General features: G+C 43.8%; 1 protein-coding gene across 1 annotated transcript in view; it reads right to left on the bottom strand.

Moving 5' to 3' along the window:
• Positions 1-16,818, bottom strand: part of LOC311121385 (zinc finger protein 407-like) — a gene marked incomplete at both ends in the record, with an annotated part of 51,221 nt that overhangs the window by 2,308 nt on the left and 32,095 nt on the right. The window contains 3 exons of the mRNA XM_084195884.1: positions 4,522-4,642; positions 6,265-6,348; positions 12,411-12,577. Of these exons, the coding sequence (XP_084052010.1) occupies positions 4,522-4,642; positions 6,265-6,348; positions 12,411-12,577 (372 nt within the window). The remainder of the gene's footprint in view (positions 1-4,521; positions 4,643-6,264; positions 6,349-12,410; positions 12,578-16,818) is intronic.

Genomic DNA, 16,818 nt, shown 5'->3' with positions numbered 1-16,818 from the left:
CTAGAGGAGATCTGCATGGGGGAATGGGCCAAAATACCAGCAACAGTGTGTGAAAACCTTGTGAAGACTTACAGAAAACGTTTGACCTGTGTCATTTCCAACAAAGGGTATATAACAAAGTATTGAGAAACTTTTGTTATTGACCAAATACTTATTTTCCACCATAATTTGCTAATAAATTCATAAAAAATCCTACAATGTGATTTTCTGGAAAAAAAATTCTCATTTTGTCTGTCATAGTTGACGTGTACCTATGATGAAAATTACAGGCCTCTCTCATCTTTTTAAGTGGGAGAACATGCACAATTGGTGGCTGACTAAATACTTTTTTTCCCCACTGTATGTGGGAATTGAACTTACGACTTGGTGTTGCTAGCACCAGCTGAGTCATACAGGACCAGTGTAGAGGTGTAGTAGTGTAGTATTGACGTGATGTAGACATGCAGGGCTGTAGGCTGTAGTCATGCAGTAAGCTAATGCTGGGTGCTGGCTGTAATTATGTCAGCTCAGGGAGTCACATAGAGTCCCCCTGATCAATTATGCTGCCTGACCTGGTCTCAGGCCCTATCTAAACCTGCCTTAGGACACTACGCACACAGGCCTGGACTGGGGCTGAGGGGAGGCATGTACACACACACACACACACACACACACATACACACACATACACACACACATGCTCAAAGACATGTTCACATACGCACACGAACACACAAGAAGACAATGCGCGCGCACACACATGCGTGATGGATGAGGCACTCGTGCGTGGTCTCGGGCTGACATTCTCGGACAGTATAATACGCAATTACTCTCCCTTATCACCTTGGCTGGGACAATAAAGCCTCATGGTGCCATAGCTCACGCCAGGCAAGGATAGAATTTGTTTTCACTTTTGCCGAGACAACTCTCTCCATCAAGTCCTTTAGTAGTCATGCCCCGGCTTCATTTGCTTTACCGGACTCTTCATATGTACTCAAAACCATGCAGCGGCACCTTTTTTTGTGTTTTACACATCAATACATTAAAACACCTGCTGGTGAATGGTGAAATGGTCCTCCATGAAGCTATTTGCATCGGGTAAAATGTGAGGTGTTCTCCTTAGAGTTACAGGAATGGGGCAGCTCTTTTTACCATGTCTTTAGCTGTAGACATGTCTATCTGTACTCAGTACAGTAACAACTCCATTAAAACCCAGGGTACATGGATAGGGATTGCACACAGGGATGTAACTACCCTCCCCTAATGCTATAACCCATACAGGATGGGCCTGTATCGTTTTTTCAATAAATCATGGTGTATGGCCGGCCTACAATGAGTAAAGCACACAAACAACAGCAATAAACACTATCCAACAAGTAACTATCCGACAAATTCAATTTATAATTTTCCTCGACCACTTAAAAGTTGTTTCAAATACGTTTTTTTCAGATAGAGAAGTCCTCTGTCACAGTCAGGAAAATAATAGGAACAATCATAAATCATTTCTAAAAAAACAAAAATAATTTATATTCAAGACAAATTAACTGATTTCTTATTCCAGGCCAGTGGCATAAATAGATACATTAAGAGTCAGAACTAAAAGGTTCTAAAGAACAGTGTTAGGGTGGGATCCCGGGGGGAGCGCTTCTATCTCTCAGATATGGTAATAGCGTAATTGTCATATTAAAACAACACAATGTGCGTTTAAGAGTCAGCAGGTGTCAGGCTAAGAGAAAGGCCCACACAGTCCTCCTACGATAGCCAATATTAATGAGTCCAACAGCCGCGTTTCAACTTTCTCCACATCGGTGAGCAGTGACTCGCCATGGGAATCAACCCCACTGCCTGGATATCATCGCGATTTGCTCAATCTTTTTTTATTTTCTAATACATTTCCATATTTTCCTCGTCGACGACTGCATTGGTAATGGGGCTAGTAATTGAGGCTATTCGTTAGCTGTGGATTTAAATGTGTGTCTTTGTGTTTTAAGAATGGAGGTAGGTATCTGCGATGGCGAAGAGACAGCCTAGTCATCATTAATGCTCATCCACACCTTGCTCTCCTCCTCTCCCAACACTTCACAGGGTCACCGGCCCCGCGACATCCACCACCAGCCGTGCAGCGGTCCTCAAAGTTACCTCGAATTAGCTCAAAGTAGCTATTTTTCGCAGGCAGGCAGATTGAGAATGTGCATACAGAGGATGCTGATAAAATGATTAAAGGGAGGATATCAATTATAGCAGTCATGATGCCCTAGTAGCTATAATGAGTGTCTCTTCATTGAGAACAATTGTCATACGCCTAATATGGTATGGCAAGTGGTTTTTGACTGCATAAATAGGTATATAATTGTAAGATAGCCTTTGAAATATGACTAATAATATTGACCACTTTCTGACAGTAATTACTTGCATCTTCCAACCATAATTGTTTGAACTTTCAACAATACAATTCAAAAGGTTATATTTGACATTCATTTGAGGATAAGGTAAATAAGATAGATGTCAGTGACACATCTACTATTTTATACAAATATAAGATTACACTATATACAGTATACTGAACAAAATAATTGAAATAAAAGATCCCAGAAAAAAGATGCATACACACAAAAAGCGTATTTCTCTCAAATGTTGTGCACAAATTTGTTTACATCCCTGTTAGTAAGCAATTCTCCTTTGCCAAGATAATCCATCCACCTGACAGGTGTGGCATATCAAGAAGCTGATTGAACAGCATGATCATTACACAGGTTCACCTTGTGCTGGGGACAATAAAAGGCCACTCTAAAATGTGCAGTTTTGTCACACAACACCATGCCACAGATTCCTCAAGTTTTGAGGGAGCATGCAGTTGGCATGCTGACTGCAGGAATGTCCACTAGAGTTGTTGCCAGAGAACTGAATGTTAATTTCTCTACTATAAGCAGCCTCCAACGTCGTTTTAGAGAATTTGGCAGTATGTTCAACCGGCCTCACAACCGCAGACAACATGTAACCACGCCAGCCCAGGACCTCCAAATCCAGCTTCTTCACTTGCGGGATCGTCTGAGACAAGCCACCCGGACAGCTGATGAAACTGAGGAGTATTTATCTGTCTGTAATAAAGCCCTTTTATGGGGAAAAACTAATTCTGATTGGCTGGGCATGGCTCCACAGTCGGTGAGCCTGGCTCCCAGGCCCACCTATCGCTGTGCCCCTGCCCAGGCACGTAAAATCCATAGATTAGGGCCTAATTTATTTATTTCAATTGACTGATTTCCTTATAACTCAGTAAAATCGTTGAAATTGTTGCATGTTGAGTTTATATTTTTGTTCAGTATAGTAAATGAATTCAAATATAATTATAAATATAATATAATTATAAGTAGCAAAACAATAAACGTTATAATGGTATATCAAATTCTATATAGCCTGAGATATCCTGTTCACGGTCAAATGTTGACAGTGCCTTGACTAGCACATCCTTATTCGTGTGAAGTCATTGAACCATTGAGACATTTAGCCATTGAGCCATTGGAGGTTTACAAATGTATTCAGGGTGGAAGAGCGGAGCACAGAGTTAGGCCCCTCATGAATGCCTGGTGCCCGTGTTCAATTCTTCCTACACACATTAGGAACCCAGCAGGGGTTGCGAGCTGCTACCCTCTCCCCTCCAACCCCTCCCTCTGCCCTGCGTACCCAAGGGGGCCAAACCAAAAATGTTAATTGGTCTTCTAATTTGCTGTTTTATTTGCCACAATCTGTAACGATCATTTGGTATCAGCTAGAAGAACAGTTGGTCTGGTTCCCTCTGTTGCCTCCCCACAGTGCTTTTAAACGTCAAATACTACTCTTCCTTGATAAATAGAATGTGAATTGAGTGAAAAATGTGTATAAATAAGTGAAATATGATATAACACCTCACATGCTAACCCATAACCTTTCTGCAGAAGACAAGCTTCACCATGGTAGAGTAACTTGTAGCCAAAGTGTTTCTAAGCTATCCTCTGATGTTCCTAAAGATATGAACCTTGATAATCTTTCTTCAGTTTTTCAGGCTAGAGTATCTGAAGAGTTAATTCCAATTCTAACAGCCTTACAGCTCCTTATAGAGCAAACCCAACAAACAGCCTGTCCATGTCATTTTTGTTTATCTAAAACCAATTCCGGGAGCATTCCTTTCACACTTCCTTCCACCACACCTGAGGGGGGGGGAGGAAGAGGATGAAGAAGAGGAAGAGAAGCGAGATGGAGATGTGCAACGTTGCCAAAAGTGTTTCCAATTTCACCGACAATTTCCTGTGTAATTACTGATGGTCTGTGATGGTGTTTTAATGACACCTGCCAGTGGCTGGCTGCTGTAGCCTGCTGATGATAGCAGAGTGATGAGATGAGATGATGAAGCCTGTGGGAGATCAGACCTGTGTGTGTGTGTGTGTGTGTGTGTGTGTGTGTGTGTGTGTGTGTGTGATTAGACCCCCAGTCCTCCTGCCCATCAACCCCTGCCATCAACCCTGCCATCTGTCCTTCCATGCGTGGGCGAGCACAATGAGCCGGTACCTGTAGTCGCACCAGGGGCATCGGTAGGGCTTCTCCCCTGTGTGCACGCGCTTGTGGCGGGTCAAGTGGGACTGGGTGGTGGAGGCGAAGCCGCACAGCTGACACTTGAAGGGCCGTTCTCCTGGGGGACAGAGAGACAGACAGGGAAGATAAGGACGGGTGGACAGAAAGACGGACAGACGGACAGAGAGAAATACAGAATCACTGTCCGTCTCTAGTGGAAGCTCACTCTAACGCAGACATTTACATTTGACATATTCATCTTTTAGCAGATGCTCTTATCCAGAGTGACTTACATTAGTCCCGTGTAGCTCAGTTGGTAGAGCATGGCGCTTGCAACGCCAGGGTTGTGGGTTCGATTCCCACGGGGGACCAGTATTCGCAGTATATAACTGTAAGTCGCTCTGGATAAGAGCGTCTGCTAAAATGACTATAATGTAATTAGTGCATTCAGCTTAACATAGCTAGGTGAGACAACAACATATCACAATTGTAGCAAGTACATTTTCCCCTTAACAAAGTAGTTATCAGCAAAGTCAGTGCTAGTAGGAAAGTAGTTCAAATCTATCAAATACTTTTGAGCATTTGCTTTAGCCTGCCTGGATTGCCAGGTGAGCGGGGTTTGCAATTTTGCGACTATTCCAATGATTCTATTGTGCCAGGCAAGCTCAATCAAAGCCACCTAAAGCAGCGATTCTCAATGGGTCATGGGTGTCTGAGTAAAAAAATATTATATTTTTTATGGGGGGAAAACAGTCTGAACTTAAACGACTTAAACCAGGTAGAAAGTGTGTAGAAATTATAATGAACCATTTTTAATCTCTGAAATGTTTTTCTTCAATCACAGTATTTTCAATACATAGCTATTAGTAGTGCTATATTGGTTGGTTTTGTGGTCACAAACCAGTGAGTTTATTAACATTCTTCATCAATAATATGGGAGAATTGTTAATATTGTCAATGAAAGATCTGGGAATGTTGTTCCCTTGTCATATAATTGATACATTTACTAACAACATAGCATAACAATTTTTTTTACAGATTGTATTTTGCCGATTCTTTTTCGCGATGCGAATATTGGGTCGTGACTGAGACAACCTGGTTAAATTTGGGTCCCGAGGCAAAACCAGTTGAGACCCACTCAACTAAAGTATTTGAAAGGACTTCAAATCCTATTTGAACCCAGCTCTGATCTGAAAAAGAGACACTCAATGATGACACCTGTAGTCTGGACAGTGTGTCCGACAATAGAATGTCGAGATGTAATTATTGGAATTGACACTTGTCAACAGGGGACAAGAGAGGACAAAAAGTAAGAGTGTTGGGTAAATGTAAATGACTGTCAAAATGCGACAGCAAAACAAAAATAATTATGAATATCTAAATGAATATTTATAACGAGATGCTTGATTTTTGGGCGCCTGCCAGACAAATGGTTAAGAACAGGATTTGTTTCACTTTCCCAATTTCCAAAAAGCACTTGTTATTGACGGCATATCTGAAAAATGCTATTTTCCTAAGCGATAGAATGACATGGTGAAATGATAACCGAAATTAAAAATCTCAGATTCAGTCATCCATACTACTACACATGTCTACCACCGACAGCAACATGTCAGACTGTGTGTGTGTGTGACAGAAATAATAGTGACATGGTTGAGCAGCTTTGATAAATAATAATAAATAGTAGCAGCACTGACGACCGTGTGTGAGTGTGTTAGACGCTGGATATGTGCAGCTCACCTGTGTGTTGGCGCCGATGTTTGGTGAGGGCGTGTCGCGTGCCACCCGCAAAACCACAGAGGTCACACAGGAAGGACTTCTCTCCTGTAGGGGGGCGGGAAGGAGGGGGTCAGAGAACATTACAGAGTCAACAGAGGAAGAAGGAGTAGGGACAGAATGAGAAAGCGGAGGGATTGAGAGAGAGAGAGAGAGAGAGAGAGGAGAGAGAGAGAGAGAGAGAGAGAGAGAGAGAGAGAGAGAGAGAGAGAGAGAGAGAGAGAAAGGGTGTTTGTTAACAGATGAAATCAGAGGGAAAAGTCACAGGTCACTAGTGTATATCCATCAAGGCTCTCAAAGTTAACTAATTCCTCCAATCAAATGTATCCATGTAAATATGTCAAATGGGACGGAAATTGCCAGTGTGGTTTATTGACTGTGAAAAGCACCACTGAACATAATTACATACTTGTCAGAGCCATAAAAATTAGCTTTATTATCAATGGGATGGTTTTATACAACTTCATTTCTGTCCGATGCCTTCCAGATGGGGCTGAGCTGATCACTCCAGTGGGTTTTTTACTACGCAGTGCGCTTCCTCGCTCTCCCTCTTCCCCTGCATCTGGATCTGTCATTAACAGCCTGATGGTTCTCTCTCTCTCTCTCTCTCTCAGCACAGACACAGTAGGAGGAGGAAGAGGAAGAGGAGGAGAGGTGTGTAGGCAGGCTGATCGTAACACAAACATGACTCTGAGGACACTGGATCATCAGTATGAGTATTTATTTGCATGAAATGCAAAACGTTTTGCAACGGACAACAAAACGTTTCACAACGGACAACAAAACATCTGTGTTCTTATGCGTCCAGTTCAGATTGTACCTCCCCCTTTTAAAACATTTCAAAACGTTTCCTCCCTACTGAACAGGACCCAGGTGATGGTCTATAGCCAGTATAAGAGATGTTTAAAACAGTGTCGATTGTTTGGCTCTATGACATCAACAAGCATTACGGCAGTTGTCTGAACTCCCTGTCACGAACCAACTATCCAGACCGAACCATTAGAACTAATATGGCGAGACTCTCACAAACACGAAGGTGTTGGTTGTTCTGCTCTACGACGTACACAAGCTTCAGGGGAGTCATCTGAAGGTGACCCAGTATCGGGCTGTAAAAATGCCAAAAAGTGCATAGGGGGTAAAATGTGCCACGAATAATGTGACCAAACATGGGTCTAACAAAAGTTTAGTTTTCTTATATTACATTTACATTTTAGTCATTTAGCAGACGCTCTTATCCAGAGCGACTTACAGGAGCAATTAGGGTTAAGTGCCTTGCTTAAGGGCACATCGACAGATTTTTCACCTAGTCGGCTCGGGGATTAGAACCAGCGACCTTTCGGTTACTGGCACAACGCTCTTACCCACTAAGCTACCTTATATCTCTCAGATATAGGACAGACACTTCAAAACCTTATTCCTTATGATACATTTTTGGACTGTCTGTTTTGCCATGTACAAATAAATGTCAAATTCAATGCGTTTCTATGGGCTTTAGCAGTAAATGCCATATTCAATGTTTTATCAAATCATTTTTGTATATATCTTTTTTTATACCTACAGGGATCCTAAAATTCTAAATAAAATGGCTAAATTATACATTTTATGACCACCTTAAAACAATTCCATATGTTAGGCGGCAGATAGCCTAACAGTTAGAGCGTTGGGCCAGTAACCGAAAGGTTGCTGGTTCAAAAACCCGAGCCGTCAAGGTGAAAAATCTGTCGATGTGTTCTTGAGCAAGGCACTGAACCTTAATTTGCTCCAGGGGCGCCGTACTACTATGGCTGCACCTATCCGGTGTATGTGATAAAACAACTTATTTTTTTAGCTTAGTAGATATAGCGATCTAGGGGCTTAGTATGGTGCTGTGTCTCAGTGCTAGCCTGTTGCTGCCCATTGTTAATTACACCAGCTCCACTCAGCAGGGGAGAGCTCTGATTAGTCTGCAGAGCTCTGGCCTGTCTGCCTCCAGGACAGAAGGCACATGCTGTAGCTACCCACATGAAAAAAAGACTACAGTTGACTATAGAGTTCGGTAGTATAATATAGTAAATACTGCAGTATTATCAGCAAAAAAACACAGTAGTAAATACTTCAGTAATGTCCGCAAAAAAGTCTTTTTTCATGTGGGTACAGTAGCACAGACACACATACATACATAGGCATGCATCCACGCACGCATACACACACACACGGACACATGCAGCACATGCACGCTAGCGCGAACGCAAGCAAGCACACACACACACACACACACACGTCACGTAACTGCTCGTCTCAATCCCAAAGTTTGAACTTTCACTGTGCATTGATAATGCATCGAGGTGACAACTTCATGCAGAGGGAAAGCAGTGTTTTTCACTTCGGATAACAGCTTTCATTGAATCCACAGAGAGAGAGGAGCCTCCTATTACCCGTATTACACCCATTTAAACCCACTCGACTGTGAGGAGTGTTCTAATGCAGTGCCACTTAAGATGAGAAAAACACCCATCTTAAATAGGTGCTTTTTCCTTAGCTTTAGAGGATTCCTATTTGTTCATTCTGGGAATTATAAAATCTTTTGGCTTTTAAAAATGCACTTCTTCCTCTCTTTCTCCTTGTCGGCATTGAAACCTTCAGGACAACATTAGGGGAACGTTAGGGGAACGTTAAGAGAATATTAGGAGAATGTTAGCAGACTGTTAGGGGAGCGTTAGATCTGCCTCCTCCTCAGTTCCTATCAGAATAACAGCCCCCTCTTCCCCTTCTCCCCTCACCCCCTGATTCCACCCGTCGCCCTTCCATCTCTCATTATGCCCCATGCTACAAGACCCCACCACAGAAAAATCCATAGCCATCGATTCCCGCGCCCAGTCGCGGTCGCCACAATTATTCTGGAGGAGGAAACGCTGGCGATAAATTACATGTGTGCTTTTCATCTGCCGTTCGATGGCGGTGAGCCCTCTGATGGCCGAGGGGAGGACGGGGTTGGTGGGGGACGGGGCAGTGACGGGGCCCTGTCAACACCAGGGGCTCCAGCAGGCTAAAGATACTGAGCACTCGCAACTCGCTCATGGAGACTCACACAGAACATAACACAGATCAGACAAACACACACTCACACACAAAACGCACCGCAGATTACATACAGTCACTCACAGTGGCCAGTTAAAGCTCATTATTTTTTTTATTTTTTTTGGTCATTTAGCAGACGCTCTTATCCACAGCGACTTACAGGAGCAATTAGGGTTAAGTGCCTTGCTCAAGGGCACATCGACAGATTTTTCACCTAGTCGGCTCGGGGATTAGAACCAGCGACCTTTCGGTTACTGGCACAACGCTCTTACCCACTAAGCTACCTGCCGCCCTCATCTCTCATGTACGCTCATAGAACATTTTATCAGTTCAATACTATTCTTTGTTCTTATTCTTCTGGTACTCCCACTTATTGCAAGACTTATTAAAAGTACTTTGAAGTCAAAATATACCACCTCTATTTGCACGTGTGTGTGTGTGTGCGTTTTTGAATCACATATGCTGCTATTGTTTATTATCTATCCTGTTGTCTAGTCACTTTATTCCTAGTTATATGTACTGCACATATTACCTCGTACCCCTGCACATCGACTCGATACTGATACCCTGTGTATATAAGCCAAGTTATTGTTATTCATGGTGTAGTTATTATTACTTGTATTATTATATGATATTACTTTTCTATTATTTCTCTATTTTCTTTCTCTCTGCATTGTTGGGAAGGGCCGTAGATAAGCATTTCACTGTTAGTCTACACCTGTTGTTTACGAAGCATGTGACAAATAAAATGTGATTTGATATATGAGTGTGTGTGCCCGACACCTATGTCTGTGTTTGAAATAACCCCGGAGGAGTCTGCATGCAGCTATAATTGCCTCCCTCATTAGTTATGTTTTAGCAGGGTTGTGGATGGGAGGGCAATTAATTTTACAGCTTAATTTTTGACACAGAATCCGCTCGCTGTATTGATGTGCTCGCCATTTTGGGCCTCATTTCTCAGGGAAATTAATTGACAAAGAGCAAAGATTTATCAGCATATCGCCAGATTAAGCGACAAACTGAGGCAATGAGGAAATCAATTGTGGCCCTGTCGCGGCGACGGCACTGCCGGTCCCTCTGCGGAGGGGCTGGGGAAAAGGCTGGGGCGGGTTGGGACATGTTTGATTTATTTATTTATTTGAGTCGCTCATTCATCAGCCGTTACAAATGACCCTGGCGGCTGACGCTACCTCCCCTCCTCCTAACCCCCCCCCCCTCTCTCCTCCTCCTCCTCTTCCTCCTCAGCTCAGACATTGGGGGTGTGAGGAGAGTGATTAACATAGAAAACACACAAATCAGCCCCTGAACAATGAATCCAGTTGGAGACATGATTGCAGGCCCAGGAGCGGGAGGTGTTCACACACAGAGGGAAAGTAGGAAGTCCCTCACTATGGCTCATGTCACAGCCACAGTCAGAGAAATGGTAGCAGCACAAGTGTGTGTTTTATAGAGTTTAATTGTCTCGTCACAATGAAAACATAAAAATATTAGAGTCCAAACAGGACTGAGAACATACACTATATAAAGACAGAATTCCATTTCTCAAACACTGTTTGCACAACAGCTTTATACATAATAGTGTAGCTAACTACTATTCAAACACCTTAATTGTTGCGCTACATTCTCTTGGGCCCTAAATTATCTTGGGTATCTATGCTGACACACACACTCAAACGTAGGCACACGCTACTTTCCTCAACACCCCCCACCAGTGGACCGATCTATCCCCATCCTGCCCGCTACACACATAACCCACCCCAGACACGTAACAGAGATCTCCCCAATTACTAACAGCTATATGTCACCGAGAGTGATTAGTTCAACTTTTAGTTTCCTACTTATTTTATTAGTATTGCAGCTTACCCTTGTGAAGGAGCCCATTTTTAACGTTCAAACAGATCACACACGCCGATCATATTTTAGAGTGTGTCAGCCCGCCAGTGTGCTGGAATGGGATTGCAATGATACGGCAATGTCTGCCGCTGTCACCCCCCGTCTGCCCATTAATAGAAGTGTTGCATCATGGAGCTGTAAATTGAGTTAGCTTTTTGGGTGTCACTAATCAGGGCCATGAGTCACTCTCAGTCGTCTCTCTCTCTCTCTCTCTCTCTCTCTCTCTCTCTCAGTCGTCTCTCTCTCTCTCTCTCTCTCTCAGTCGTCTCTCTCTCTCTCGCTCTCTCTCTCTCTCTCTCTCTCTCTCGTCTCTCTCTCTCTCAGTCGTCTCTCTCTCTCTCGTCTCTCTCTCTCTCTCTCTCTCTCTCTCTCATTCTCCACCTATCTCTCCAGCTCTCTCTCTCAGCCTCTCATTCACTCCCTCCCTCTCTCTCTGCCTCCCTCTCCATCTCTCCCTCCCTCCTCCCCCTCTCTCTTCCCCTACCCTCCCTGTCTCAGCAAGTGACACCTAGGTGCTTGGAGCAGAGTGACGGTCGGCCCCGGCTGACGGCGAACGACGGTTCTCGGGGAAACAAATGAAAATAAAAAAGGTATAATTATGTCGGCGGCGCCTTGCCGTTACATCACTGTTCCAACACATTTAAAATAACATCAAAGCCCCTGTGAGAGGGGCCCGCATGACGGATGGACTGTTCTCCTGCTAGCGCTCACTCAGCCTGTCATACCAAGACCAGCCCCCTGCCTGCCGGCCTGCCTTCCGCTAGCTTTTGTCATTGACTTAAAAGGGGGTCAAGGAGCAGACTGTAGGACATGACTGATTGACTGACGGACTGACACCTAAGGAAAACACCAAACAGGCACTTTGTTCATTTCTGACTGATTCTTACTCTCAGTATATGTATGTACTGTAGGTAGGTATCCTGAAGTGTGATGTGTCTCACCTGTATGGACATGTAGTACACTAGACAATAATGTGACATGTAGTAGTTAGTTATTGACGGTATTGGGTTGCGTCAGATCACAGGTGTGTATATGAGGTGTGTGTGTGTCTAGGAGACATGAGGTGTGTGTGTACAGTACAGTAGACAATGTGTGTGTGTGTGTGTCTGTGTGTGTGTGTGTGTGTATCCGTGTGTGTGTGTGTGCGTGTTGCATCTCACCTGTGTGTGTCCTGTAGTGGTCTTTCATGGCAGACAGAGTGAGGAAGGCGTAGTGGCAGGCGGGCCAGGCACACTTATGGGGCTTGTCTCCCGTATGCAGCTTCATGTGGTTGTTCAGAGCCCACTTCTCACTGAACGATCGGTCGCACAGATCACACTCAAACTTCCTACAAGAGAGGGAGGGAGGGAGGGAGGGAGGGAGGGAGGGAGGGAGGAAAAAAAGAACAGAGTTATTTAGTCCCAAAGCTGAGGTAAAAGGTAGAAACCCAAGCCTGTAAGGTAGGGAAGGGAGGATGCAGGAGAACACACACACACAATCACGCGCACACATATGCACACATATACACACACACACACACACATACAGGAGAACACACGCATACACACACAGATTGCTGGGGCTCCTGGCGTGTCATGTCTGTATAAGCAGGCATTGATTTTTCTGTCCGGGCCTGCCACCTCCACCATTTATTCTCTGCTTTGCGCCAGGGCCCAGAGGACTGGAGAAATTCTGTTACAGTCCAAACACACACACACACACACACACACATGCATGCACACAGCGCATGCACACACACACACACACAATGGGCCATTGGGGAGAATAGAGTTGATCTGTACAGGGGTCTCACACCACTTAATCAGGGCAAGCTAGACCACACTTTACCTCCTACCATTCCTTTATCCCGCCATCCTGTAGCCTCCTGTAGCTCAGTTGGTAGAGCATGGCGCTTGCAACGCCAGGGTTGTGAGTTCGATTCCCACGGGGGGCCAGTATGAAAAATGTTTGCACTCACTAACTGTAAGTCGCTCTGGATAAGAGCGTCTGCTAAATGACTAAAATGTAAATCTCTGTTATTCCTCTTTTTACTCATCTTTCTTCATGCCATCTCTTAAAACCCTGTTTCCTTTTCTCACTAACCATCTCTCCCTTGTATCTTTCTTTCCCTCTGTTCCTCTAACCTACGTGCCAGTCTTTGTGCGATGACATGAAACACGGTTGATCACGAAGACCTTTTCTCTATAGAGACCAACAGTACATAGGCCTAGATGCTTCCAGTTTAGAATTGGGTGCTCAGTCCCAGATTCATAGCGGTTTTATTAAGCTACAAGCAACACTCATTAGTAAAAACAATAGAATACCCTGCGGTCAAATTAATCTTTAGGCCGGCATAATAATTTTGCCTAGCTGGAGAATGAAAAATGTGCGCGCCATAAACAAATGAAGTCAGATTTTCGGGAGCATTTGTCTAGTGCCGAGACTCGTGAGAGCGTGTTATTTTAGGGAGGAGGGTGTCTTTAAGGTCTGATAGCGTTGTTTAATGCCTCTGGTATCTGTTTCATAGCACGCCATGTTGACACTCACCTGAACAAATAATGACTTCTAGCACCGTGGAACATGTGTCAAAATCAATAATTCAAACTCATACATTTTCCTTATGGAGAGAGGGGGGAAAGAAGGAGGGGTAGAAAGAGAGAAAGGGGGAGAAAGGGGGTGTAAGAGAGAGAGAGAGAGCGAGAGGGACAGAGAGAGAGAGACACACACACGTGCTTGCCTTACACATCAATCTACATTCAAAGACGATGAATCTATCTCGCACACAGAAACGTCTGTGACGTCACACTATCATCTCAGTCTTACGAAACGGCAGCTTCAACATCATTTACCACGAGCACTCAAACACACATTCTAAAATGGCGTCTTTATCGCCTTGGCCTAATCTCGCAGGCATATTGAAAATCCTCCCGTTCATTCGCTCATGCCGTGATTTGCCAAAGACCTGGCGATAGATATATGTGTTTCTCATTCCCTCTATCTCTCTCGTATTTATGGAACAGCCAGTCGCCCACCGGGGGAGAGGTAAATAACATGAGTGAAGAGATGCTATATTTTATTGTGAACATTATGCACAACACTCCTGTTTTATGAGCTAAACGGGGCCATTGTTTATTGTGGAGCGCAATCGGGTGCTAGGCCTCGATATGGGCCTCTTTTTCCGCCTGCCTCTTTCTGTGTGTGTCTGTGTGTTTGTGTTTGTGTGTGTGTGTGTGTGTGTGTGTGTGTGTATATATCTCTGTGTGAGGCTGAGGCTGAGCTGAGGAGGAATGGTGCTTGCAGTAGACTGATCAGTGGGGGTTTTGTATGGATGAGAGGAGGTTTTGCGTCTATTTTCACCAGATCAGATGGAGCTCTTTGATCTTGTCTCCGCGTGTCAGATCCCGTCACGATCCACAGTCTAGCCCCATACATATGCATACAGCCTACTGCCTCTAAACAGGCCAGAGACAGAGGGAGGTAGAGAGAGCAAGAGAGAGAGTGGGGGAGGGGGGGGGGGGGGGGGTAGAGGTAGAGGGAAGATTGAAGGGATAAGGAAATCTAGGAACAGAGAGGTATATGAGAGACAGCAACAGAGAGATAGAAATAGGTAGAGAGATAGAAATAGGTAGAGAGAGAGAGAGAGAGAGAGAGAGAGAGAGAGAGAGAGAGAGAGAGAGAGAGAGAGAGAGAGAGAGAGAGAGAGAGAGAGAGAGAGAGACCCAGGGACATGTACTAGTCTGTGGCGACCTAAATGCCAGAACTGGACAAGAACCTGACACTCTCAGCACACAGGGGGACAAACATCTACCTGGATGTGACAGCATTCCCACCCCCATATGCCCCACTAGAAACAACTATGACAAAATAACCAACAAAAACGGGTCACAACTCCTGCAGCTCTGTCGCACACTGGGTATGTACATAGTCAATGGTAGGCTTCGAGGGGACTCCTATGGTAGGTACACCTATAGCTCATCTCTTGGCAGTAGTACTGTAGACTACTTTACCACTGACCTCAACCCAGAGTCTCTCAGAGCGTTCACAGTCAGCCCACTGACACCCCTATCAGACCACAGCAAAATCACAGTCTACTTGAACAGAGCAATACTCAAATCATGAGGCATCAAAGCCAAAGGAACTGAATAATACACTGCTCAAAAAAATAAAGGGAACACTTAAACAACACAATGTAACTCCAAGTCAATCACACTTCTGTGAAATCAAACTGTCCACTTAGGAAGCAACACTGATTGACAATAAATTTCACATGCTGTTGTGCAAATATGAATCAAATAGAATCAACTATTAAAGACTACCAGAACCCAATGGATTCTCCAATTATATTGAATGAAATACAGGACAATATACAAACCCTCCAACCCAAAAAGGCCTGTGGTGTTGATGGTATCCTCAATGAAATTATAAAATATACAGACCACAAACTCCAATTGGCTATACTTAAACTCTTTAACATCATCCTTAGCTCTGGCATCTTCCCCAATATTTGGAACCAAGGACTGATCACCCCAATCCACAAAAGTGGAGACAAATTTAACCCCAAAGCTATCGTGGGATATGTGTCAACAGTAACCTTTGGAAAATCCTTGTATACAAAATCCTGCCCACAAAATGAGGTGGAAACTGAGCTGCACTTCCTAACCTCCTGCCAAATGTATGACCATATTAGAGACACATATTTCCCTCAGATTACACAGATCCACAAAGAATTCGAAAACAAACCCAATTTTAATAAATGCCCTTATCTACTGGGTGAAATACCACAGTGTGCCATCACAGCAGCAATATGTGTGACCTGTTGCCACAAGAAAAGGGCAACCAGTGAAGAACAAACATCATTGTAAATACAACCCATATTTATGTTTATTTATTTTACAATTTGTACTTTAACTATTTGCACATTGTTACAACACTGTATATATACATAATATGACATTTGAAATGTCTATTATTTTGGAACTTCTGATTGTAATGTTTACTGTTAATTTTTTATGTTTATTTCACTTTTGTTCACCATCTACTTCACTTGCTTTGGCAATGTTAACATACATTTCCCATGCCAATAAAGCCCTTAAATTGAAATTGAATTGAGAGAGAGAGAGAGAGAGAGAGAGAGAGAGAGAGAGAGAGAGAGAGAGAGAGAGAGAGAGAGAGTGAGACAGAGAGAGAGGTGAAAAGAGGATGAGAGAGAGGTAAGAAACAGGCGGCCTTTCTCCTATTTGTTAGATACAATTAGATTTTTGTTGTGATTGCTGCTCATCGGGTTTCCACATCAAGCAAATTAACAGGCACTCCTTAGATCTCAATTACACATGACGACAAGGAGTGCAATTGTGTTGGTATTCACACACACACACACACACACAGACACACACACACACACACACACACACACACACACACACACACACACACAGTCTTGTACAACTAACCTTGTGGGGACACACAAGTCAGTCCCATTCAAAATACTATTTTCTCTAACCCCTAACCCTTACCCTAACCTTAACCTTAACCCTAACCCTAACCTTAACCCGAAAACCTAACCTTAACCCCAGCCCTAGCTCCTAACCC

This window comes from Coregonus lavaretus (genome assembly GCF_964263955.1).
Source record: "Coregonus lavaretus genome assembly, contig: HAP1_SCAFFOLD_695, whole genome shotgun sequence".
In the NCBI taxonomy this organism is placed as follows: Eukaryota; Metazoa; Chordata; class Actinopteri; order Salmoniformes; family Salmonidae; genus Coregonus; species Coregonus lavaretus.
The sequence above is the reverse complement of the archived record's forward strand: the minus strand, read 5'-3'. Positions and strand labels throughout refer to the sequence as shown.